Here is a 24,455-nt window from a genome sequence, read left to right as displayed (position 1 = left end):
ATTCGTCAGCACAACCTTATGTTCAATACCTCGATAATACATATATGATTGATTTATATTTGGTGGTTTTACTTCCACATCACTGTAGCTGGTACATGTTCAATGGCCTGGTAGTTGTAATTTATTTGATTTTATATATATATATATATAATTGCAAATTTTTGTTCTTATATAACTCTGCTACAGTTTTGCCAATTGTCATGTTTTAAGCATGGTGTTTCTTAAAATGAAACTGAATCAAGTGTTTTGGTCAGAATATTTTTCTTGATCTTCTAAGGTCAATGAGAAACTTATACTTTTATTCTTCCTTTTCAGTTTTATGCTGTGGAATGTTCCATTTTGCTTTAACTTTTTATGATTTTGGAGAGATTGATTTTCATGTTAACTTGTATTGGCTAAAACAGAACTCTTGAAATACAAGAAGATACCAGGAGATGGCAGTGTACAATAACACATTATAAAAGATTATGTGGAAAATTAACTGCATTTCACATTTAAAACTGTGTTGATGTATTTAAAAAATATATATGTATTGTTCATTTAAGGCAATTCTACAATGTTTATTGAACAGGCAAAGTGAGCGGGTTTTGTTTGGTGTAGGTTAACTGATGGTTTATTTTAGTAGAGATATGTTGAGTATATTATCAAGTATGGCATATCCTGTAATTGTTTTGGGTACACTGGATTGCATCAACAGATGTTAAGATATAGTTGGACTAATTCAGTGTTGTAATATGTAATTCAGCATTTAGGCTACTAATCTGGTTTTACAGAAAGGAGCACTTATGATTCAATCCTTTTACATCTCGTATTGTTCTATTATGCCATTCTTCCTTCTGATCCATATTACAGTATTAAGTTCTCATAGACCACGCTACCTAATTTATTCACAGCATTGTGTAGACTTCTTGAAACAGAAGTACATGCCGTCTCTATTTTTCAGCTTTGAACTTGCAGCTTTTGTATACTTTAATTCTATTAAAGACCAATTTTAAACTTTTAATCAAGGGCAAAGTATCTCTTGAATTTTTAAAATGGTCTTAGATCTACTCTAACTTTGGGGTTTGCACTGAATAATCTATTTCATTCACACCTGTCTGCCTAATTGAAACCAATTTTACAAATTATTTAGGTGTCATTAGTATCATTAAGGTTTTGGTTAGTTGTAGCAGGAGGGCAAATGTATATTGCTAAAATCACATCACTTATACTTAAGGGACTGCTAAAGTTACAAGTACATCTGCTCAGTAGTTGTAGGAATTTGAAGCAACTGAAAATGTCAGCTTTTCTAGATTTCAGGGTTGGGCTTTCTCATGCAAAGGCCAGTTTTAATTAAAAAAAAAAAAAAGAACAGAGGGCTGGATTTCCCACTTCTGCATTAAAATACATAGGGGAATTCTATGAGAATTTCCTTGTGGAGTTTCCCATGCTGGGAAGGAGGATTTGCCCTTCACCATGGGACAGGCTATAACCAAAACCCACCACCCCAAACCCAGGAGGCTGTGTTACCTCTGTTTTAGGGCCCAGACCCCTAAGCCCAGGCAACGCATCTCAAGTGAAGCTTCGTTGCTGGTGCCTCTCTGCTCATGTATATTCCTTGAACCCCTTTTAGAGAGAGGAGTTCCCACTGCAAAGGGACCCTATGGACAAAGTAATAAAATGGTACCTACCCAGGCAACCCCATTGACTTTAGGATTGTTGAGTAGGTGTAGAGGTGAAAGCAGAATTTGTCTGAAAGCATTAAAGTCTGTGCATTATTCCTCCCACAGTAGCTGGTGTCAGAGAAGATGTCTTCCTGATCTGGAAGGAGTTGGAGGAGGCCAGAAATGCGCTGATACAACTTCAGAATATTTTATCAGAGTCTGACCAGCCTATATCTGGCAAAGGTATTGTTTATAGTTCTTTCTAGAAAGATATCATTGTGTTCATGATTAATTTGTTTCATTTGTGGGCAATTTTGATAAACTGCCAACTTAGGGATGATTTTTCTTTTTAAGACCATTTTAAGACCAAGATACGACATCTATAGTTACGGTTGCATACACTTACCTTTATAAGCTTCTATTTACAGTTGCTTTAACTTTGTTAAACTTTAACAATTCTTGGGTAAATTTTTCCATGTTTGCTTTCTGCCTTTTGGAAAGTTTCAGCAAAAACTATTCAGTTGTCTTCATAGTCATTACTTCTGGACAAGGCCTCTGACCTCGGATCCCCCCCCTTTCTACAGAAGGGGTAACTAAGAGGTCACACAAGATTGCTTCTGGCAGAGCTGTGAAGAGAACCCATGCCTCCAATATGGAAGACCCTAGTCTGATCTACTTAGCCACTCTGCCTTTAAGAATAGTTGTGCCATATCTATATGGTTGGCTGTGCTGTTTGTAACCATTGGATCACACTACCTTCTAGAGCCAGGAATAGAACCCAGAATTCTTAATTCCCAACATTTCACTGCTCTCTTACAAATAGTGTGTAAGCCACTGGCAAAGTGTCACCTTCCCCATCTAGTGGCTGGACCTTTTAGAGATAATAACCTACTACTGCTACCAGTTAATACTTTAGCTCAAGTTGGAGATCTGTACAGTGGATCTAAAGGTCCTACATTCAAACCCTGCTGATGATCCATGGGTGAGGTGTGTGTGTCAGTATTATTCCATTATTTTTTCAATTTTCTTGTTTAAAAAAACTAGGAAATTACATTAATACAGGTTAAAAATATTAAGGTTGCAAAATTAAGCATTCAGAATTAAGAAATGTCAGAAATAAGGCTTCATGTGGAACCTTAATTTGGTTCCCTTGTGTGTAAGCATTATGGTACAATCTATAATTACACAATCACGTATTATTTGTTCTACAGAACTTCTGCTTCATTCAGTACACAGGTTTGGCAATGAATGAGACAGAGGGATTCAGGGAGAGAAAGGACATTCTCTGGAGTAGTACCGGAGAGCTGAGTTCCATTCCTGGGTTTGCCACATACTTCCTATATGATGTTGGGCAAGACTTTCATAATAAATATGTGCAAAGGGCCTGAATTAAGGTTACATGGACAACTTTAATTCTGACATTTCCTAATTTATAAGTGCTTGACTTTGCAACCTTAATGTTGTTTTAATGTATTTTTTTCATATTCTGTATAATCACTGTATAAAATGTTAAAATATTCTGATCATACACTAGACTGAATTAAAGAAAATGTTAAATTCCAGTGTGATTAATAGCTGAACTCGGGCAGCCCATCTATTTTGTCTCTCAGTGATTCAGATAACTGGAGTTGTCCTGTCTGTCTACATTTCTTTCTTTGTCTTCCTGATCTCTTTAAAACTCTTGTATCCTTTCTCTGTTCTGTTCTAGTGAAATGAAAAAGAGGCTGTCTACTTTCCATTAACTCTTCAGATAATACATTATGTATACACACTAAGCTGTGGCCTTTACATAAAGTATATGCAAAGGAAAAAAATGCAAATAGACTTGTTTTAAAACATGATTTAGCAGAGTTTATGAAAGGCCAGTCAAAAGGCAATTCCTTTCATATGATAAGGCTCTGTTCTTGCAACTTCATGCATGCAGTCAGATCTCTAGAACTATAATTATTCAGTGATTCTACTCAGAATTCTGATCAACATTCTCAAACATGGTTGCCTAAAGTTAACCTCCTAAATCCATACTTAGGCAATTAAATTGCTGGCCTCATTTATAAAGTGCTGGGCATCCCGCAGCTCCCATTGGCGTCAGTATGATTTGTCTACACTTTTGAAAATCAGACTCTTTATTTAGGTATCTAAATATGGAGTTAGGAGCCCAAGGTTGGCCTTAGGTTTGTAAATTTTGGCCCAGTTATCCATATATCAGTCTTCTTTTGTAATAGCTTACAGAAACTCTTTGGTGAATTATGTTAAGTACAACTAGTTATGTATATTTTCAAATCAGCAACCAAAACTGATCTTCCAGTGCCTGAGCCAAAACCCGAGGATTATATAAGTTCTAAGGAGTGGTTGCAGAAGAATGGCTTGAAAGCTCAGAAGCTGACGTTGTATGAAGCACTTGCTGACTGTACTTTTCGGCACGCTGACGGGGTGGTTGACATAAAAGCCAAGCCAGAGGATGAATCTTTACAAACTGATGCTGTAAGTACTGCTAAGATTCCCTCGAATGCTGTGTCCTTTTCGGCTTCTGTCTGCTTTTCTGCTTTTCAGACTTGCAATGAAACTTTATAGATGAGCCTTTTGTACAGCATGTGGTCTGTTTGTAACCCCATTCTTATTTGGAGGATTATAATAAAATCTTGTTAATGGAACAGGATGAAGAGGTTCATAAGTGAAATGGAGTGGAAGTGACCCTCTCTTTGCCCTGAAAGGACAGCTTTGCCTAGCCTCCTGCATTCACCATGGAATCTGCCGCCAAGGATGTGGGGATGGTTTCAGCAACAACTTGTTTTTCCTCATCTTTATGACTCAGTGGAATGGGGCAAAGGAATGTTTGTCAGTTTCTTCTCTGTTCCACATGGTCTAGGAGATGTAGAGGCCCCAGATGCTCTAATACTACCAGGTTTTAAAGCAAAGTGTGAAGGGTTGGATTATTCTGTGGTTTGCTTGCTCTTCCCAAGCTCCACCAGAGCACTTTTCGCTATACTTCGCCTGTTCTTTCTAAGAGCAGGTCAAGGAGGACAGGGAAACAGTTTGTATTGATTTCATATCAGGAGCCAATGTCCTGAGCAGGTTTATAATCTGTGGCTACTTCTGCAGCTATGCAGTTGAAGCAGGCATAAATCCCTGCCTTTTAAGTGTATTTTCCAAATGTTGTTACAGCACATTGCAAAGATCACATTTAAAAACATTTAATTCATAATTCCTTGCCCCTGTAGGAGACGAATAAGAAAATAATCCACGCAAAATACTGTGATAAATTTGTACACACTTACTGGAAAGATGGGTCTGTGGTTCATGTGTATGTCTCTACTGAGAAGTACAGGCAGTATGAAGAGAGAATGAAGAATGCTCTTGGACAAATGGAAAGAAGGTTAGTTTGGTTTCAAATGAAATCTGTTCAGATCTGTGCTCTAATGCAGAAATGTTTTAAGTTTACAGCCATGGCAGACAGAAGCAGGTGGTAAACACCCAATAAAAGTTATAAAGAAGTTAGTTACCTTTTTTTAAGTCTGACCTTTATGTGTAGGACCTCTTAGTATTCATTTACTAGGAAAGACTGATGTATGGATTGAACACAGTTTTGTAACCTTGCATTCTTCTGTTTGAGTGGAAGGAAAAATCGTCTATTTTCTGCAACCAGGAGTGTATGAATGCCTGATATTGATCACTGAGGAGCATTGATGTAAGAAGTTGAAAAATTGCCTTTTAGTAAAAGGTACCAAGGTACTTTTAGAATCTACAATGAAACTAGATAGGCATTTACTCTATTTATCTATGAGCTTAAAGTTTCTTGTTCAAATCAGATGCTACAATAATAAATATTAAGTAAGATAGATCATAATTCAAAATTGTTTGCACATGTATAGCATCTTCAATCTGAGAATCACAAGTGTATCTCCTTGTTGAGGAGCCAGCAACAATTGCAATCCCTGTGCACAGATTGCTCCCAGTTAGTAGTACCCACCCCAAAAAGTGTGGAGAGGGGGTTAGCCTAAGGCCCTCTGGGACATTTTGGGAATCACTTAGATTAGTAATGGGTTCTGTCCATCATCTGCCCTGTAATCTTGGGTGCCTTAATAGTATGCGGCTATGACTCAGAGCCTAGTTACTCCTTGCAGCCAGGGTGCCCCCAACAGCGCATCTAGTCCAACTCTCCCCAAATCCATCTCTCTGAGTTCTTAACTACCAGACACTTGAACTTTTCCCCTCTGGTATGACATCCCTGAAGGTGTGAAAACTGACACCTGTTATCAGTTCACTTTGACACACACACTCCAGGCAGTTTGCACAACAGAGACCTGCTTGGAGTAGAATCAAACAAAAGGTTTATTTAATAGAAAAATCAGAGATTCAAAGACAAATTTGTGAGGAAAAGCAAACACATACAAGTCACACAGAAAATAAACATAAAGCTCAATCTCAGGCTTTCTGCTTCTATATTAGCTAAATTCCCTTTTCTAGTATAAGTTACCTACTGACTCTGAACAGTTTTGCAGTGTGCCCCGTCATAGAGGGGATCTAGTGTTCCATAGACAGCACCCTGCCTAGATGCTGGCTCTCAGTTTTTGGATGTCCTTCACTTCAAACCCCCTCTCTTTTGAGGATTTGCAGATTTTTTTCCCCCTCTCAGACTATGGTGATACATGGTAGAGGAAATTCCTTTCTCTCTTAGTTTTCCAAGACCGAGGTTTTCATTTCAATTTCAAGTTGTTTCAAAGTTTCCCCATTAATTCCACTATTGTCTTTTGCTGCCTGATTGCTTCACCCCTGTGTTGTGAGGTGGTGGTGTGGTTGTACAACAGTTACAATGTTCTAAACATATATACATACTTATATTCATAGCCATAACTTGTAAACACCTCTCCTAATGACCGTCAATGTCAGAACACTACAAGCTTTCATAAAACACCTTTCTTGATATATATTTATACACAATAACATTGTATACAACCGTTTGATTCAATTGCTTATTCTTTGGGGTTCAGACCTTTTGTACCCTCCTTGGGGCATCTGGACCCTGATTGTCACACCCTCCTCTCCACCCTAACTAGATCTGGTGGCTGGCCATAGAGAGGAGAACATGGTGCTCAATCCTAGGGGTGGCTCAGCAGTGGAGCTCCCCAGGAGCTCCAAGAGGCCTTTTGCTTCCCTAAAGCATAATCCTTCCAAGAACATCTGCTGGTGCAGTGCGGCTCTGCCCCACCCAGACCTCAGGCGTGCAATTAATAGGCATAACCTGGCCCTTATAATATTTGTCTGTTAGGGATTGTTCTCAATGTAACAGAAACAATTGTGTTCAAGCATTTCTCTTCATAGTTTTTCATGTTTCTTCCCACCAAGGGTATCAGTGCCTGAATATATTTATCAACATCCAGGGTTTTGTTATTTTTCCTTGGTTTATCCTATCTTTGTCTTCTTCTGGTTGAAATTCACATGCCGGTGAAAGCTCCTAGCAGGACAGATTAGAGAGTCAAATTTTATATTTCAAATCCGAGAACACCAGCATAGATTTTTCTATTTTGAATGGCTTGTCCAGTCATCATGAAACCTTGGTAGAGTACTTTGCATGCTTTTGTGAAATACTTCATGAGAAAATGTCCTTCAGCTGAAAATGTGACATGATTCTTTTATTTTTTTATGGCATCATTCTCTTTTAACTTGTACAAAGGTGAGTAATCTTTATCTCAAAGCCACTGCACTATTCGTTAATATCCCACACTGCAATGTACGCAGGTTGTTAGAGCTCACCAGGGGAACCTAAAGTGGAACCAGTTAGAGGCTCTGAATCAGGAAAATAATTCTGTTCAGGAAAGCACTCAAGCACACATTTAACTTTAAGCCTGTGCTTGAATCCAGTTAATTTAAAATTAACGATGTGGTTAAGGCTCCTGTTCAGTAAGGAATTTAAACATGAGCCTAACATTAAAGTTGTTTTAAGTGCTTAAGTTTCTTGCTGAATCAGAGCCTTAAGTGTTTCCCTGAATGGGGATGGATTTTATCACGTGTAAATGCTTTCCTGAATTAGGTCTGGAGTACAGTCACTGAGCAGTAGGAACACCTTGGTCGCTCACAGAGACAGCTAGTTCAATCTGGAAGATTATTGGCTTTAATGTTACCATATTGCTTTATGCTGCCTGTCTAGCTCCAAAATGTTATTGAAATGTTGCCTTTCACACCATGTTCAGGTGACTTTATTTTTTTTATTTTTTTTGCAGGGTTAAATGGCTCCAGCGAGGGAGCAGAGGTCTCTTTGGGAATGTGCTTGAAGATCACGTCTATATTCTCATTGATACATCTCAGTCTATGAGGGACAAACTTCCACTTGTGAAGGAGAAAATATTTCAGCTCATTCAGGTTAGATAAAATGGGGGGGTTCCAGAAACCTGATATGTGTAGCAGTACTAGCACTTAGAGCTGATTGAAGCTTTTTTTCCCCTCCACATTGTTTTCAGTTAAAATTAGTAGCCATTTTTAAAAAAATGAAACATTTTGCAAAAACATTTGATTTTCCTAAAAATGCTGTCAGTTCAGGTGCCCAATCTCAGCCAGCAGCAGCAGAGAGCAGCAGTTGTAGAGAAAGTCCTGCTTAGCCCTGGGCTGGAGCATGCCCTCTGCAGATAGAATCTTTGGAGATTTTAGCTAAGCTCTAGCAACTCTCTACTGAGCATGTGTGAATTGTGATTCCTCCCCCCCGCCCCAAAGGCTTGTAACTAGAGCTGGGTGACATAGTTTTTAGACAAATAATTTATTCACCAAAAATGCATTTGGGGGTTAACCAGAACAGTTTGTGAATTTGTGTTGAGTTCACTGAATAGTTTTGATTGAACTGAATGAAATAAACATTTTGGTAATGTTGAAATGAAACCTTTCATTTAGACCTGTAACATTTCTTTTGGACTCTCAGGCATTTTGACAAAAGCAAAGAATTCAAGAAATAGCTGGTGGTGAAGAAGAAGGTGGTTGTGGTGCCACTGCCTTCCTTATAATCTTTAGCCCAGTGGCTAGGCCATTCACCTGGAATGTGGGAGACCCATGTTTAAGGCTAAGATTTTGTCACGGGTATTTTTAGTAAGTCACAAGCAGGACGCGGGCAATAAACAGTAAATCACGGAAGCCTGAGCCTTGTGGTGTGGGGCTGGAGCTGAAGCCCCGCCTCCTGGAGCTGACAGCCAGTGGCGTAGCCAGGTTCTAAGAGCAGGGGGAGCAAACATAAAAAAGGCGCCCCCTCGGCTCCTCCTCTGGCCACGCCCCCTGGCTCCTCCGGCCACGCCGTGCCCCACCCTTGGTTGGCTCCTCCGGCCACACTGCGGCCATGCTGCGCCCCCCCTCGCTCCTCCGGCCACGCTGCCCCCCCAGGGCTGTAGAGGAAGGCTGGCAGAGGACAGAGGGGTTGAGGGGAGGTGGAGGGGAGGGATGTAGAGGGAGGATGGCAGGGGACAGGAGGTTTGACTTGAGGGGAGGTGAAGGGGAGGATGTAGGGAGGATGGCAGAGGAAGGGGGTATGAGGGGAGGTGAAGGGGAGGATGTGGAGGGAGGGGGACAGGGGGTTTGACTTGCGGGGAGGTGGAGGGGAGGATGTAGGGAGGGTGGCAGAGGAAGAGGGTATGAGGGGAGGTGAAGGGGAGGATATGGAAGGAGGGGGACAGGGGGTTTGACTTGAGGGAAGGTGGAGGGGAGGATGTAGGTAGGGTGGTAGAGGACGGGGGTACGAGGGGAGGTGAAGGGGAGGGAAAGGCAGGGGCATGGGGTACATGGGAGGGGTACACGGGGTATGGAGCTTGGGGAAGGGTTACCGGGGATGGGAGTGCCGTGGGCTGGGGTCCCCGGGGCTCTCTGTGCAGAGGGGGCTGGAGCTGCCCCCGGGACCGGGAGAGCCTGGGAGTCCGCTGCCTGCCCTTCCGCTGCTTCTTTCCGGGGCCCGGCTGCTAGGCCCGGCCCAGCCAGAAGCAGAGAGCAGCAAACCCCGCTGTCACTGCTGCGGAGGGGCTCGCCGCGAGCAGTGCCAGCCCAGGCTCAGCGCTGGCGCTACCCCTTGGGGGGTGGGGGCAGAAGGCAGCGAGCCCCGCCAGGCGCGGTCCGAGTGAGCTGCAGCCCGGCTCGCCCGCTCAGCCCGGGGGCACTGCCCTGCCCGGGGCTGCTGGTGGAGCCTGGCTGTGGGCGGGTCGCGCTGACAGGCCGCGGCGGGAGGGGGGAAGCGCTCTCCCCTCCTTGGGGGAGCTTTATTCCGGTGAGCCGAGGGCGGCGCCGAGGCTCCTGCTGGGAGTGACCAGCTGCGGGTCCGCCCGGTGTGGCTGCCGCGAGGAGGTGGGGGAGACCCTCCCTGCCCCGGGGGCGCCCCGGGACCCGGTCAGTGCATCAAAGTTGTCTGCAGGGGGGGGAAGTTGCGGGCCACCATGCTGCACCCCCCTCGCTCCTCCGGCCGTGCCGCCCCCTCCCCATGGCTCCTCCAGGCGTGCTGCCCTCCCTTGCCTGCAGGAGCCCAGCGCCGCCGGGCAGACCAAGCTTCAGAGCGGAGCATGGGCTCCGCTTTTGGAAAATGTGCTAAGGGGAAGCGGCTGCTTCCCCTGCACCCCATTAGCTACGCTACTGCTGACAGCCCGATCCCCGCTGCCCAGGGCTGACAGCTGCCTGAGGCTGCAGTTGCAGAAGTCACGTAAAATCACAGAATCCATGACTGACTTGTCGCTTTACTTTACCCAAGTTTAATTCCCCCCTGTGCCTGATGAGAAAAGGGATTAGAACTTGGATCTTCCATATCCTAGGTAAATGCCCTCATTACCAGACTATAGAGTCATTCTTACTCTCTTTCCCTGGCCAAGTGGCTATTCATTGTCATTCAAAGTGGCAATTCATAGTCATTCATGACAAAATTATAAGCAACTGAAGGATCTTATAATGGGAAATGTCAGGCAAACTTAATAATAGGTGATGCTACTATCTCCCTCCTAACATATATGTATAAAGAATACTTGTCATTATTTATTGGGATTATACTACCAATTATACATGAATGAAAACTACTCTTGTGTATGTTGCTCTCCAAACGTAACATGGGTTGGTCTTTTTTTTTTTTTTTTTTTAATATTGAGAAAAATGCAACTGACTATCTCTTACAGGAACAACTGAGACACAAACGCAGATTTAACTTTGTGAAATTTGATGCTCAAGCAGTAGCTTGGCAAGAGAAACTTGCTGAAGTTAATGAAGAGAATTTGCAAGATGCTTGGCTTTGGATAAAAGAACTGGAGGTAAAATAGAGAGTAACATATCAAGAAGCATGTATGAACTAAGTTACACTTACATCCCCTATATGTATAATATTATTCAGTTAATTAAGTTAATTTGACTAGTAATGTGGAAAGTTTGACCGTGAGGAGTTCTAGAAGGCACTCATATACAGTAGTTATCTAGAGTTTGTATTTGATTTTAGTGGAAATTCATAGGCTTATGATATTAAAATTCTTTAGTAATATCATTGTATATCTCCTAGTCCAGTGATTTATTTGTGGAGTTCCTGGGAGTGAGGGGTGGGCAAGGTGAAGAAGCCACATAAGGATTTTGATGCTGTGAACTAATATAAAGAGAATGTCTTAATATATTTAGTAGATGGTAAGAAATCACAGAAGAATATAGAGAGGAGGGGGAAACATTGCTAAGCTCTGGGTAGGGAGTTACTGAATGTTTAGAATCAGGGAACAGATAGTTTAATTGGTATGAAATTGAATTTTCTGGGCTTCCTCCATTCCCTGCAAATAAATCACCGCTTTACTTAAGCCACGTATGCAATACAATATCATGCAAGAATGGGAATACCTTGAAAAGACATCCATTTGGCATAATTTCAGCCAGTCAGTGAGGAACATCCATTTTCTTTGTTATTCAGTAGGGCTGGCTAAGTGGTTGTCTTTATGGATTTCCTGTCATGCACTCAGCTCTAGATCTTTTTGTTCTTGTGCAATTCCCTGTGCTTTTTAAACTACTGCCAAGCATGACATCTGTTGCTGACCTTCAGTATATTTAAAAGAGCATGTGTATAAGTCTGAGATTAGAAGGTGGCTTTAAGAAGAAAGTTAGAGAACAGCAAATCACTAGGAATATTAATCAAAACAAATTCTTTGATATCATGTAATGCACTTGGATCCCCTTCAGGGGGTGTTCAAAAGGAGACAGGACTGTAAAACAGTAACAGTTCCTGGAAAATTCCCTTACAAGTGGCAACACTTATATTATCTGAAATGATAACAGTATTGTATACAAGATATGTCAAATTTGCTAGAACTAATAGATAAAAATATCAGTGATGTGTTGAATACAGTACTGCTTCAGAGTTCTTGAGATGATGGAAAACTAGATGGGACAACTTCAAGTGTTTTCTTCATATCACTTGGATTACCAAGCAAATCTGTTTTTCCATGATGTACTAGAGCATATTTTGTTTATTTCAAATTAGGTCAAAAACACATACCATTAACCAAAAGAACCAAAAGATGAACAATTTAAACATGGTGTATTTAGGATTGACATGCCCCTAATATTAGTGGCTGTGTATACTTCTCCCAAAAGCACTACATATACTTGACATACGTAACACAAAGGCAGTTAGTTAATTATGATTAGGAGTAGTCATAACTTCTCATCGACTGGAAATAACAGAAGCTGACTGATACGAGGTAACAAGAAAAGTCCAGAATTTCCAGCTAGATATCCCCGTGCGGAGTTGATGGGCCCACTTGCTGTTACAAAACCCTGGATGTAGAACAGTGGTGGGCAACCTGCGGCCTGTGGGCCACATGCGGCCCATCAGGGTAATCTGATTGTGGGCCGCGAGACATTTTGTTAACGTTGAGTGTCCGCAGGCACGGCCCCCCACAGCTCCCAGTGGTTGCGGTTCGCCGTTCCTGGCCAATGGGAGCCGCGGGAAGTGACGGGCTGCAGGGACATGCTGGGTGAGAGGGTAAATGATGATTGAGCTTTGGGCTGTGTCGGTGTCTGCTTTGCAGTCCCTTCCAAAATATTAATTAGCGTATACCAGTAATAAACATCCACAAGGCATATTTCTGGGACATGTGACTTCTTTGAGAACAAAAGGTATAAATGCTAAGCAAAGTAAATTAGTTAGATTAGTTCCCCAATTAACCTCTGAAGGGGTTCAAGACTGTGAGACAGAAGTCCTCAGAGTAACCTAGACTCTGCTTCGAGGGACCTTTGTGGGTTTCTAGAACCAGAAGGGCTCAGGGTGACCTAGGCCCTGCTTTGTGGGATGTTTGACAGACCAAGTTCCTGAGAGGGAAAAGATGAGAAGAGAAGACGTCTCCATCTAGAATTGGTAGATATACCTGCTTTGTTTGACAATCAGGATACTGTGTAGAGCTAACATAGTTACTGAGGATTTATGCTTGGGGAGCTGAGGCTTATAGGAAAAGATGTGTACTGTGTAATCTTAAGTGCTTGTGTGATTCTTCCTCAAATAAATTACTGTGCATAAGCATATTGGTTTCCGAATTCTCACTGATACCGGTAACATCTGCCCAGCCGTGGGCAATTAAAAGATCCATTTCAAAAGAAGTCACCCCACCAACCAATATCTCTTCATCTTCTCTGGACAAAGCCATCATGCCTCCACTACCCACAACAGCTGATGACTTTAAACCATTCTAGGAGCTATTTAAAAGGATTGCTGACTCGCTCAGGATACGCTTGGAAGAAGTTGCAGCATCTCAACACAAGCTGTTAGACACTTTGCAAACATCAGCCTCATTGAAGATTGCGCTCCCCATAAATGAGGCACTCATGGATCCAGCCAAAACCATCTGGCATACCACCCAATGATACCGCCCACTTGTAAGATTGTGGAGAAGAATTACTAAGTTCCCTCTAATGATCTGGATTTTTTGTTTTCACATGCCCTACCGAATTCCTTGGTGGTAGAGGCCATGAATGAATGACGCAGACAACACCACTCCAGAGCCACCCCGTATGATTAAGACTGGAAGTGGTTAGACCTCTTTGGGCGCAAGGCCTGTTCGTCAGCGACTCTGCAATTCAGAATCGCCAGTTACGATGCACTAATGGCCAAATACAATCATTTTACAATACAAACAAATTATTCTAAAATGTCTGAGTTTATTGATTGCATCCTTGATGACAAAAAATAACAATTCAAAGCAGTCATCTTGGAGGGTCACCTTCTTGCATGGATAGCCTTTCAAGCTTCGTTGGATGCGTCAGACACAGCGGCACAATCCATTGCTACAGCCAGAGTTATGCAACAGGCTTCTTGTCTCCACCTCTCTGGTTTTCTGAAAGAAGTACAATCTACTGTTGATCTTCCCTTTGAGGGCTTGAAATTGTTTGCAGCCAAGACTGATGAATCCCTCCATACCCTAAAAAATTCTAGGACAACTCTTTGGTCTTCAAGCATTTGCACATCTGCACAAAGAAGGAAGCCAGGGAAATACCACTCAGCACAATGAACAGGGCCTGCACCATACGTCCAACCACAGAAACAATATGACCCATAAAAATGTGGACAGAGGCCTACATAGACGTAGACCACTCCCATCTCAGCCATCAACATCCCAACAACCCTCCTCAAAACTGCAATTTTGAGTGTTTGGTCAAGGGTCCGAGATGCCTCTCCCATTTCCAAGTGCTGAAACCATCAACAACTGTCCATCCTTTCACAGGCTGGCTGACCCCATTCCACCCAGTATGACAGATGATCACCTCGGAGAAATTGGGTATTAGAAATTATCAACACTGGTTACTCAATTCAGTTTACCTCCTTCCCTCCTCATCGCTCTCCCTCCCTGTCACTCATCAGGGACCCTTCTCATGAGCACCTTCTACAACAGGAAATAGAATCAGTACCAACACAATATAAAGGGAAGGGCTTTTATTCCCATTACTTCTTAACCAGGAAAAAGACGGGGGGATGAAGGCCCATTCTCGACCTAAGGAAACTCAACAAGTTTGTTCAGGATGCTCATGCTAGCAATGATAATCCCAGCACTGTAACAGGACGACTGGTTCTTGGCCCTTGACCTCTAAGATGTATATTTTCATATCACCATACACCCATCACACAGGAGATTCCTCGGATTTGTTCTGGGACAAGATCACTACCAGTACAAAGTACTGCCTTTTGGCGTCTTTACGTTTCCCTGAGTGTTCTCCAAGGTTCTCGCATTGGTGGCGGTCCACCTCTGCAAGCAAGGTGGTATTCCCTTTCTTGGACGACTGTCTACTCAAAGTCTCCTCCCGGGAACACACCTTTGAAACTGGCTCTCTTCTCACAACTAGAACTACAAATAAACATGCAAAAAATCAATGTTGGCACCTGAACAAAAACTAGCATTCATTGGGGCCCACCTTGATGCACTGGAGCCCAAAGCTTCATTACCACTACACAGATTTGTCACCCAAGTTAATCTGATTGCCACAACACAAAACAGCCTACAGATATCAGCCAGGACTTGCCTGCAATTATTAGATCATATGGCAGCAACCACATTTGTTGTAAGGCGTGTCAGGCTACATATGCATTGTCATCAGTGCTGGCTGAGGACGGTATACATTCTGCACAGTCACAGCCTGAACAAGTGTCTTACGAAGTCACTCTCAAAAACTCTACACTGGTGGACTCAACCCCACAACGAGTTCCCTTCACACAGCCTTCTCCGTCAATGATACTTACAACAGATGCTTCTCTGTTAGTTTGGGTAGCACACTTGCACAACTACACAATCCCGGGCCAGTATTCCCCCTTGGAGTAAACATTACACATCAACCTACAGGAACTACAAGCAGTCTGCAATGCATGCTCATGCTTTTTACCTCTGATCAGGAACAAGACCATAAAGGTACTGACGGACAACATTGCTTGCATGTTTTATATAAACCATCAAGAGGGAGCAAATTCACCGAAGCACTGAGATTATGGAGCTGATGCATCCGTCACAACATCAACATATCAGCTACTTATCAACTAGTATGTCAGAACACCACAGTGGATACACTAAGCAGAAAATTCTCTCAGGACCACGAGTGGGAAATAAACACCATGGTCCTACAGAATATATTCAGATGCTGGGGTTTCCTGACTATAGACCTTTTTGTTACAGCCCAGAATGCCAAGTGTCCACAATTTTGCTCAAGAACAGGATTGGGACCCTGATCTCTGGGCAGTGTTTTCCTCATCAAATAGGATGTGCCTCTGCTGTACGTGTTTTCCCTTAGCTCCCCCTATCCAGGGTGATATACAAAATAAAGACTGAACAATCCAGAGTCATCTTGATAGCTCCCATGTGGCCCAGACAAACTTGGTTCCCTTACCAGTTGAAGATGGCGGTATGCCCACCACTCACTCTTTGCCCTCTTTCACATCTCCTGTCTCAGTATGCAGGACCCACCCAAACTTGGAGATCCTCCACCTGAAGGCATGGCTCTTTCATGGTTCCAGGACAATGACATGACCTGTTCGGAAGATGTAAGGGACATACTATTAAACAGCAGAAGGTAGACTACATGTTATACTCTACCTGCACAAATGGAAGAGATTCCACATATGGTGTCAGAATGAGCAAACCATGGCTATTACCTCCCCCTTACCATTGGTACTAGATTACATACTGGAGCTAAAGAAATTGGGTCTATCCTCGAGCTCACTTAGAGTACAGCCATCACGGCTTTCCATCACAAAGTTGATGGGTACTCAATCTGCATCCATCCTATCACTAAATGATTCCTCAGGAGTATTTGGAACCTCTATCCTGAAATATAAGCCCTCGCCCCACCCTGGGAACTTAACCTAGTACTACGCTGTCTTACTGGTCCCCCGTTTGAACCCTTGATGACATGTTCACTTGTGCACCTATCGATGAAGGTGGCTTTTCTCATCGCCATCACATCTGCCTGACGAGTAGGAGAACTAGGGGCTCTCATGGCATACCCCCCATATACAGTCTTTTTCAAAGACAAGATTACTGTAAGACCACATCCTAAATTTCCACCTAAAATGCTTTCCTCATTCCACGTGAACCAACCTGTCTACCGTCCATCATTCTTCCCTAAACCTCATGAGAACAAACGAGGCAATGGTCCATACTTTAGATGTTAGACATGTATTAGCATTCTATCTTGAAAGGACAAAACCCTTCAGAAAGTTACCAAAGCTATTCCTTTCTGTTATGGAAAGATTGAAGGATCTGCCATATCCAAGCAGAGGCTCTCAAAATGGATTTCTGGGTACATTCACCTTTGCTACGGCCAACATGATCTGCAAGCCACCCACCCCCCAGGCAATGGCACACTCCACCAGATCGCTCTCCAATTCGATAGCCTTCATAAACAATGTACCCATCATGGACTCTGTAAAGCAGCCACTAGGGCATCAGCCCACACGTTCATGGAGCACTACCCAATTGAACAAGTTGACTTCGAATGCTCTGTTAGGACTCTGTCTTATCCTCATTTTAAAAGCCCCTTTCTTCCACCAAGAGACACTGCTGTATAGTCACTAAAGTGGAGCATCCACAGGGATAGCACTCAAAGAAGAGAGGGTTACTCACCAGGTGCAGTAACTGAGGTTCTTCAAGATGGGTGTCCCTTTGGGTGCTCCACTACTCACCCTCCTCCCTTCTACTTCAGAGTTCAGAGATGCACTCTGTGGTGGAGAAGGAACTGAGGGCGGTTTGGTTGCACAGCGCTATGTAGTTGCCAGGCGTGGCGTAAGACTGGGAGAGAGCATGTGCGGCCCAAACGGGCATTGCTACTGAAAGTCTTCGATCGCAGGCATAGGGATACAGATTCACCTAAAGTGGAGCACCCATAGGGACACCCATTTTGAAGAACCTCAGTTACTGCACATGGTGAGTAATCCTCTCTTCCAGCCCCTTGATATTTAAGTTATACTTGTTTGCACAGCCATTGAATACTGAATTAGTGCAAATTTTACTACTTTACCACTTCGATCAATTTTCTGACCAGCTGACACTCAACATGTAATTTACACCATGTCACTGCTTTATCATGAATTAGCTCCTGTAATTGCTAGAAAAGAGCTGATGGTCTATTTTTAGCAGTGTAACAGTATTTTGTGTATACCTCTCTCTCTCTCTCTCATTTGGGTTTTTAGGTTGGAAGTTCTACAAATACACTCAAAGCACTTCAAATTGCACTTGCTGATAGTGACACTCAAGCCATTTATCTTCTTACTGATGGGAGACCTAACCAGGTATTTGTGAAACAAGAAAACAGAGATGGGGTAGTGTGATGATGTGGTGGTAGGATGCCAAAGCACAGCTATAGGAATGAATAAAATATCCAGCAGGCTCAATCTTGTGTGGCTGTCTGTTGCAAAGTTGATGAATTCTATCTCTAAACTAGTGGTAGTGGGGGTTATGGGTTTATATCCTGAACTCTCTTATACCAACCCTGTTTTATCTGATGTATGGCACTTAATTTAATTCTATAGGAAGCTTTTTTAACCAGCTGGTGGTTGGCTAAAAGGCTGAAGGGATATCTGAAAATCTAAGATTAAATAGTAAAACTTGTATATAAGATAATATTAAGATAAAAATTCTCATGAATTAAAAAAATGCAGAAAAATTGAAAATCCAACAATATATTTGGATTTAAAGATTCCCCTGCAGTGTTACAACTGAAACATTGCAGTCTTGTGCACTGCATGAGAACCAGAAAGTGGAAATGACTAGTAAGTAGATAAAGAGATGGCCCTTCAGCTACAATACTTCCTCCCACCCCCAAATAACACATACAAAGTAGCCATGTAGATCCTCTCCCATCCATTTGCTGGAAGCACATAAGGGCTATTCTATCTCTGGAGAATTGATGTTGTAGTAAATATTGTAGGCAGAAAATTAGCTGTTGACTTAAATTTATCTTAGATTTTTTTCAAGTATCTATGCTATCATAAACTGCTGTTTGTTTAATGTAAAACATCTCTTATTGATCACATTGGGTCAGATTCTCGTTTCACAAGGTATAGTTCTGGAATAACTTCGGACTCTTGGTTAATATAAGGTGGAAGTGAGATCAAAATTTGTCCCAATATGTTTATAGCAGATGAAGTTGTGTTATTTTAACACAAAATGGCTTGAGGTTTGAGAAGATATAATGTAGCAAACAAAAACTGAAAGGAAAGCCCCTCTTGTTCACCTACAAGTGCTATAAAAGAGACAAAATTGAAAATTTAAGTTATAGTACATGGTGAAAACTGGCCAATATGCTGATAAGGGCATTTTTAAAATAATTCATTTACCGAGGAAAATTCAGCTCAGTTGCAACATCTGGCATTCAGCAAAGTCTGGATATTACTTAGATTAAAAACTGAGTTGAATGATACCTGAAGTGAATTGTTCAAGCTCACATGATAAATCAGTGATTCAGGTAGTGTTATAAACCAGAATCCTCTTGGATCTTTAGGAAAAAGTGCAAATATTTTTCTTTTTCTTTGTGCCTTAAGCAGAAGGGATTGGTCCTACAAGCAGCCCCATGGCTAATGAAATTCTGTACAGTGTTTGTTAAATAGTTGTTTATCTGCAGCATATTTAACACTATTTATTATATTTTTTTTATTTTTACAGCCACCAAAAACAATTCTGGCCCAAATCCTACTTCGTCATAAAGTTCCTATTCATACCATATCTTTCAACTGTGATGATACGGAGGCCAATAAATTTTTGCATGAACTGTCAACTGAAACAGGGGGGCGGTTTCATTACTATAATATTTATGTGACGGATCCTGAAGCTCCAGAGCCTATTGTGGTGAGTATTTCAAACTAAATATGAGAGTATGAATCTTCATGGCATGTTAAGGCGCAACAGAGCTTACATATATGCAATTTGATAAGTATGTGACTTAGGAAAGAGTCTAATCACTTAATCACAGTCAGGCTAAAGTGATCTTAAAGCACCAGGCCTGCCATTGCTCAGTGATAGAATTTTATTAGGCCATAACAAACCTAAATCACAAATATCATTTAATATATATTTATATGGTTATTGTTAGTTTAAAAAAATATGGAGGTCAAATTCTGCCCTGGAAAAAGCAGGTGTGATTCCTGGTGTCTCAAATGGGAGTTATGCTTACACCTGAACTGAAATTGATCTATGATTTTTTACTTCAACAATAAATGTCCTGTTAATTAATGTGAGCATATATAGCTAAAGAGAGTTTCATGCCTAACATTTTGACATACAGTTGCCGCTGGGGGGAGAGGGTACAGGAGGGAATAAAACCATATCCATAAGCACTAAATTTACAAAAACAGCACAGACCTACCAAGTGTAACTAATAAGCTCAATCTAAAAATCCCCAGTAGTAAATTTCTTCATGGACTTTCAGAAATAATCATGGGGTTTTTTTTAATATTCTTGTTTTGAATTAAAGCATACAACCAATTAATTAGTTCCCCAAACACAAGGAAAAGTGGAATAAGAACTAGCATAATTAGGAACAAGAGAGTAGAATGAAATTTTGGACATCACAGACAGTAATTCAGAAAAGCAAGACTAGAAATAATGCAATTCAAAATATTCCATAGGATGTACTAGATGCCCTTATAGCTCAGCTGATGTGGATTATGTGAATCCAGAATGTGTTGGAAAGGTTGGAAGGATGAAGCTTGTCTCATTCGCATTCTGTGCTCTTGCACTAGTGGGGCAAACATTAGAGCCATCTTTAGAATTTACTCTCTATCCCATCCCTTGTCCAAAAGAGCCCAAATCTGTTCACCTTCCAGTCATGCTTTGAGGTGCACCTCTTTATCCCAAGTTTTGGAGAAGCAGGGACATGATAAAGATGGTATTTTGGGTGTGGTGGGTATTAGTTTGGTTTCATGTTAATCTCTTGTAGGTTATTTACTTATTTTCTTGTCTTAAAGTTGAGGAAAATTGCTGGTTTTATCTTTTATATTACTGTATATTTAATTAAATCAAAGGCACCTTAAGATCAGTATGAGTGCTTTTCCCCCCATGAACATTAGTTAAATATAAACAATAATCAATATTAAGGACTGTCTAATAATACTAATGACTGGTTAAGAGAATATATCCATAATACAACCATTTTTTTAAAAAAAGGCTGTCAATAGAGCTGATGCAAAATGTTTCTGAAGAAATGGAACAATGTACTATTGCCATCAGTAAATGATGGGCATGTGACTATAGTGGCACTTTTCTCCAGTAATCATTTAGGGTAGATTCTCCACTGCTTTGTACCTGTTGTAGTTACTTATCCCTGTGCAAAGTTGGTGTAAAATGCTACCATTCTGCACTAGTAATGTTTTTACATCCAGTTTTCACTCACTCTGCACAGGTGAGATTACTACAACAGGCACAACACATTGTGGAATTAGGCCCTTAATATATTAGGGTATTTGGGGCATCTAAAAATATTATCAAACATGAACCTGATGTTTAGATGCGGGTGAAAAGTGCCAAAGTGGATATGAACGGGGTCAATGAAGTACAGGTTTTCTACTTTTCCCTGTACCTCTTTTTGTTATCTTGTGGGTGCTGTATATGGTTTTCCTGACATGTTTAATTCTGATACAATCTCTTAATTTAAGTTAAAAGCCTTATTTATACTGCTAGTCCTTACTCTCAGTAGTAGGTGTAACACTGGCATGAGATCAGAATCATGCCTATTTGATTGATATGCTGCTGTAATTGTTTGAAAAATAAAAAAATGTATCTTTAATGTGTAACAGTAAAAGGGAAACCACGTCAGTTACTGGAGCTTAGCTGTAATATAATACCACCACTAAACACGGACAAGGGAAGCAAAAGGTGTGTAACTAAAAGCTTGGAGCAACAGGGCTATCCATGTGGGGGTTTTTTTTTTGGCGTATGTAAAATTTTTCAAAGAGATAACTGGTTTGTTAGGTAATTGCAGTCTTCTTCTTAAGAAAATTACAAAGCTTACATTGTCTTGCCAAATACACTTTAGTGCTATTTTTTGCCATCAGCTTGCTTCTCCTTTGCTAAAGGATATTTCTCTGTGGGAACATGAAATTACTGCCATCATCATTTTCCTCCCTCTTAATTTTATGCTAATAGTCAGTCTATGTTTGGTGAGTGACCAAAGCAAACTTTGTTTTAGAAATGAGGGAAACTCTTTGAGGAAAAAATCAAAATCATCCAAAATGTCATTCCCTTTTTCTACACCCAAACTTATTTATTGGATTGTTTCTGTTAAGAAATGAAGCATGTTTTAAGTGTAATTATAGTAACACATTTGATTTTTATTTTGGCAGAGTGAAGATATATACCTTTTAAAAAGAGAAATTGAACAGGGGGAAAGCGATCTTGAGAAAGTGCAGACCTTTCACACTGAATGCCTGATGATGAACTGGTATAATGGAGAAAAAGATTGTGAAAATAAGTATGTCCTCAAACTGTCTTTATGCCTCAGAGTGCTCTATAGGTTATGCAAGCTACCTGTTACATTTCTTGTCTTGTCTTCATTTTGCATTTTTCACATCTGACATTCTCCTTAAGATGTTTTCCTTTTGCAAAGAAAGGTGGAAAAATCTTTAATTAATACTATTGTAAGAATCTTTATGAAAAAAAAAACAAGTCTGGAAGAAAAAGATGATAAAAATGTATTGCTGGGAATTGGAACAAAATGGTGTGTGAGCCAAGGTGGCAGCAGTAACACGAACCAGTTCAGATAGTGTGAGTATTCTTCTGCCTCCTGCAGACAGTACATGCTTGGAAAAAAACAGTTTGTCCCTTCAGTTTGATCCCACAGAACACGTTTGTACATTCATTCCATATTGATCCTTATGGTCTCAGTTCAGTTCTCCCCCACCCCCAAATACCACTACATTCAGCACCAATTAACAAGCTCATTGAAAGTCTACTTGGACAAAGAGTGAATGTGCATGAAGAATGAATGTCCCTAGAGATGTCCTTTAGGTCATGGTGGATGGAGGCAGATTCTTAGGGCACTGGGGGAAGTTTTCACCGCTGCTGATTACGCAGTTTCCATTTTATAGAAATTCAGAGATCTTAGATCTCCAGGTATATCAATTGGATACCTTACAAGAGCACTAAATAAACAAAAAGGAGGAAATTATTTCAACTGATGCCCACTTCATTTGTGTACTACAAATACAAAAACAAAAAAATTACTTCTCAAAAAAGGATTTCAACAATTAATGAAAACCATCTCCTGCCTTAAAAAAAATATCTGAATACAAGCAAAAGTTCATGATTTATTGTTATAGAGGATGTGCAGAATGATTTAAGATGCATGGAAGGAACGGCCAGCAGGTCAGTAGAAAAAAAATATGTAAAGTGCTTATTTCAGGGCGTGTTGTTGTTGTTAACATTAGTAGAGACGTTTATATCACTTATTATTTATAGGATGGCTCACTCTCCTCCCTCCACCCTTGGGAATTCAAAGCAGCTATAATAGAATAGCCTGGCCTCAGTAAAGGATAGACTATTTACATGTGTATCAGGGTTTTTTACATGAACCTTTGAAAGTAAAACTAACATTTTTTAACCTATTTATGAAATCAAGACCGTAGTAAAATAATATGAATCATTTTGTAGTCTTACAGAGCATTTGAAATCAGTATTTAAGTGCTGCATGTATTTAAACTTAACGTTTGAAAAGTGGTTCCTTACAAATGCATTTATACTCTTGAAGGTTATTCACTTGCTTGTTTCTTGTCTTTATCACTCATAAACAGGCATCACAAGCAGACTCTTACTGCATCCTCTGTAACCACACACATTCAGGAGCTGAACACCTCTCCTATCAGTAGGCCATACTGTGCCTCAGAAGAGCCATTGCTGACTTCACACCAGCGTACAGTAGATGTATGGCAAACTCGTTGTGACAGTCCAGTCAGAAGGAAGACAGCGCTGTATGCAGGTAACTATCTAAAATGAAGCATGGATATTATTCAACAGAATTTATTCATCCACTGTGAAGTGATTCTGTCAGTAATAAAATAAAAATTCCTCATCTCTGTTGCAAATAAAACATTTGATTATTTAAACAAAACATTATCTTAAAACTCTAATTTATCTTCCATCGTTTTTGCATTTTGTTCATCTTGGACATTTACCCTAGACTGGTCAGTGTCCAGTCATTTGCACTTTCTGGTACAGTGTTGTGATGGTTGGTTTGCACACCCTGCAAGGGAATGCCTAATTTAAACTATTTTGATTGAAATTTTAAAAATACAGTGTAAGCAGTTCAGTTAATAGTAGGCATCTAACCCCTCTCTCTTTTTAATGCAAATAAATGAATCATTGTTTGTGGTTATTGTGAAGACCTTGTGTGTGTGTTTTATTAGCTACAGCATTAATTAAAAAAACCTTGGGAAAGTACAGAGAACCAATTGGAGCTGAAGTATTGTTACCTGTGAGGGCTTGTCTAAGACAGTTCATTTAAGAACATGGGATGAAAACCAAAGAAGTATTATGTTTTCAAGAATTGCAGGCAGCCATTTGATTTGTAGATTAGTTGTCCTTTTCTCTCTGTCTGAATACCTGCAGAGCAAACAAAGACTAGTCTGCTCAGGACCCTGGGCCATCGAGTGAGGTCCTGTGAAGAAAGACCAGATGAGAGGATATCTCCTGAAAGAAAGGGTTGTTTGCTCAGAAATAGCCTGAAATCTGCCACTATTTTTAAAGGCAAGTTATCACAACTGGGGGAATTGAAGTCACTTGTTCTAATTCGTTTAGATCTTGTGGTACCACATTTAAGACAGAGCTGAGTTGTTGATGAGCTTGTAAACTGCAGTAAAAAGAATTCCGACTGGGT

At 40.9% G+C, this 24,455-nt stretch overlaps 1 protein-coding gene across 1 annotated transcript in view; it reads left to right on the top strand.

Annotated features, from left to right (window-relative positions):
• VWA3B (von Willebrand factor A domain containing 3B) overlaps positions 1-24,455 on the top strand; it is a 141,777-nt gene that overhangs the window by 23,803 nt on the left and 93,519 nt on the right. Inside the window, exons 8-17 of the mRNA XM_065423482.1 lie at positions 1,770-1,886; positions 3,928-4,124; positions 4,862-5,016; positions 7,862-8,000; positions 10,763-10,894; positions 17,782-17,880; positions 19,253-19,435; positions 21,928-22,055; positions 23,374-23,558; positions 24,188-24,325. Of these exons, the coding sequence (XP_065279554.1) occupies positions 1,770-1,886; positions 3,928-4,124; positions 4,862-5,016; positions 7,862-8,000; positions 10,763-10,894; positions 17,782-17,880; positions 19,253-19,435; positions 21,928-22,055; positions 23,374-23,558; positions 24,188-24,325 (1,473 nt within the window). The remainder of the gene's footprint in view (positions 1-1,769; positions 1,887-3,927; positions 4,125-4,861; positions 5,017-7,861; positions 8,001-10,762; positions 10,895-17,781; positions 17,881-19,252; positions 19,436-21,927; positions 22,056-23,373; positions 23,559-24,187; positions 24,326-24,455) is intronic.

The sequence above is a fragment of the Emys orbicularis genome, chromosome 1 (genome assembly GCF_028017835.1).
Source record: "Emys orbicularis isolate rEmyOrb1 chromosome 1, rEmyOrb1.hap1, whole genome shotgun sequence".
Taxonomy (NCBI): domain Eukaryota; kingdom Metazoa; phylum Chordata; order Testudines; family Emydidae; genus Emys; species Emys orbicularis.
The sequence above is the reverse complement of the archived record's forward strand: the minus strand, read 5'-3'. Positions and strand labels throughout refer to the sequence as shown.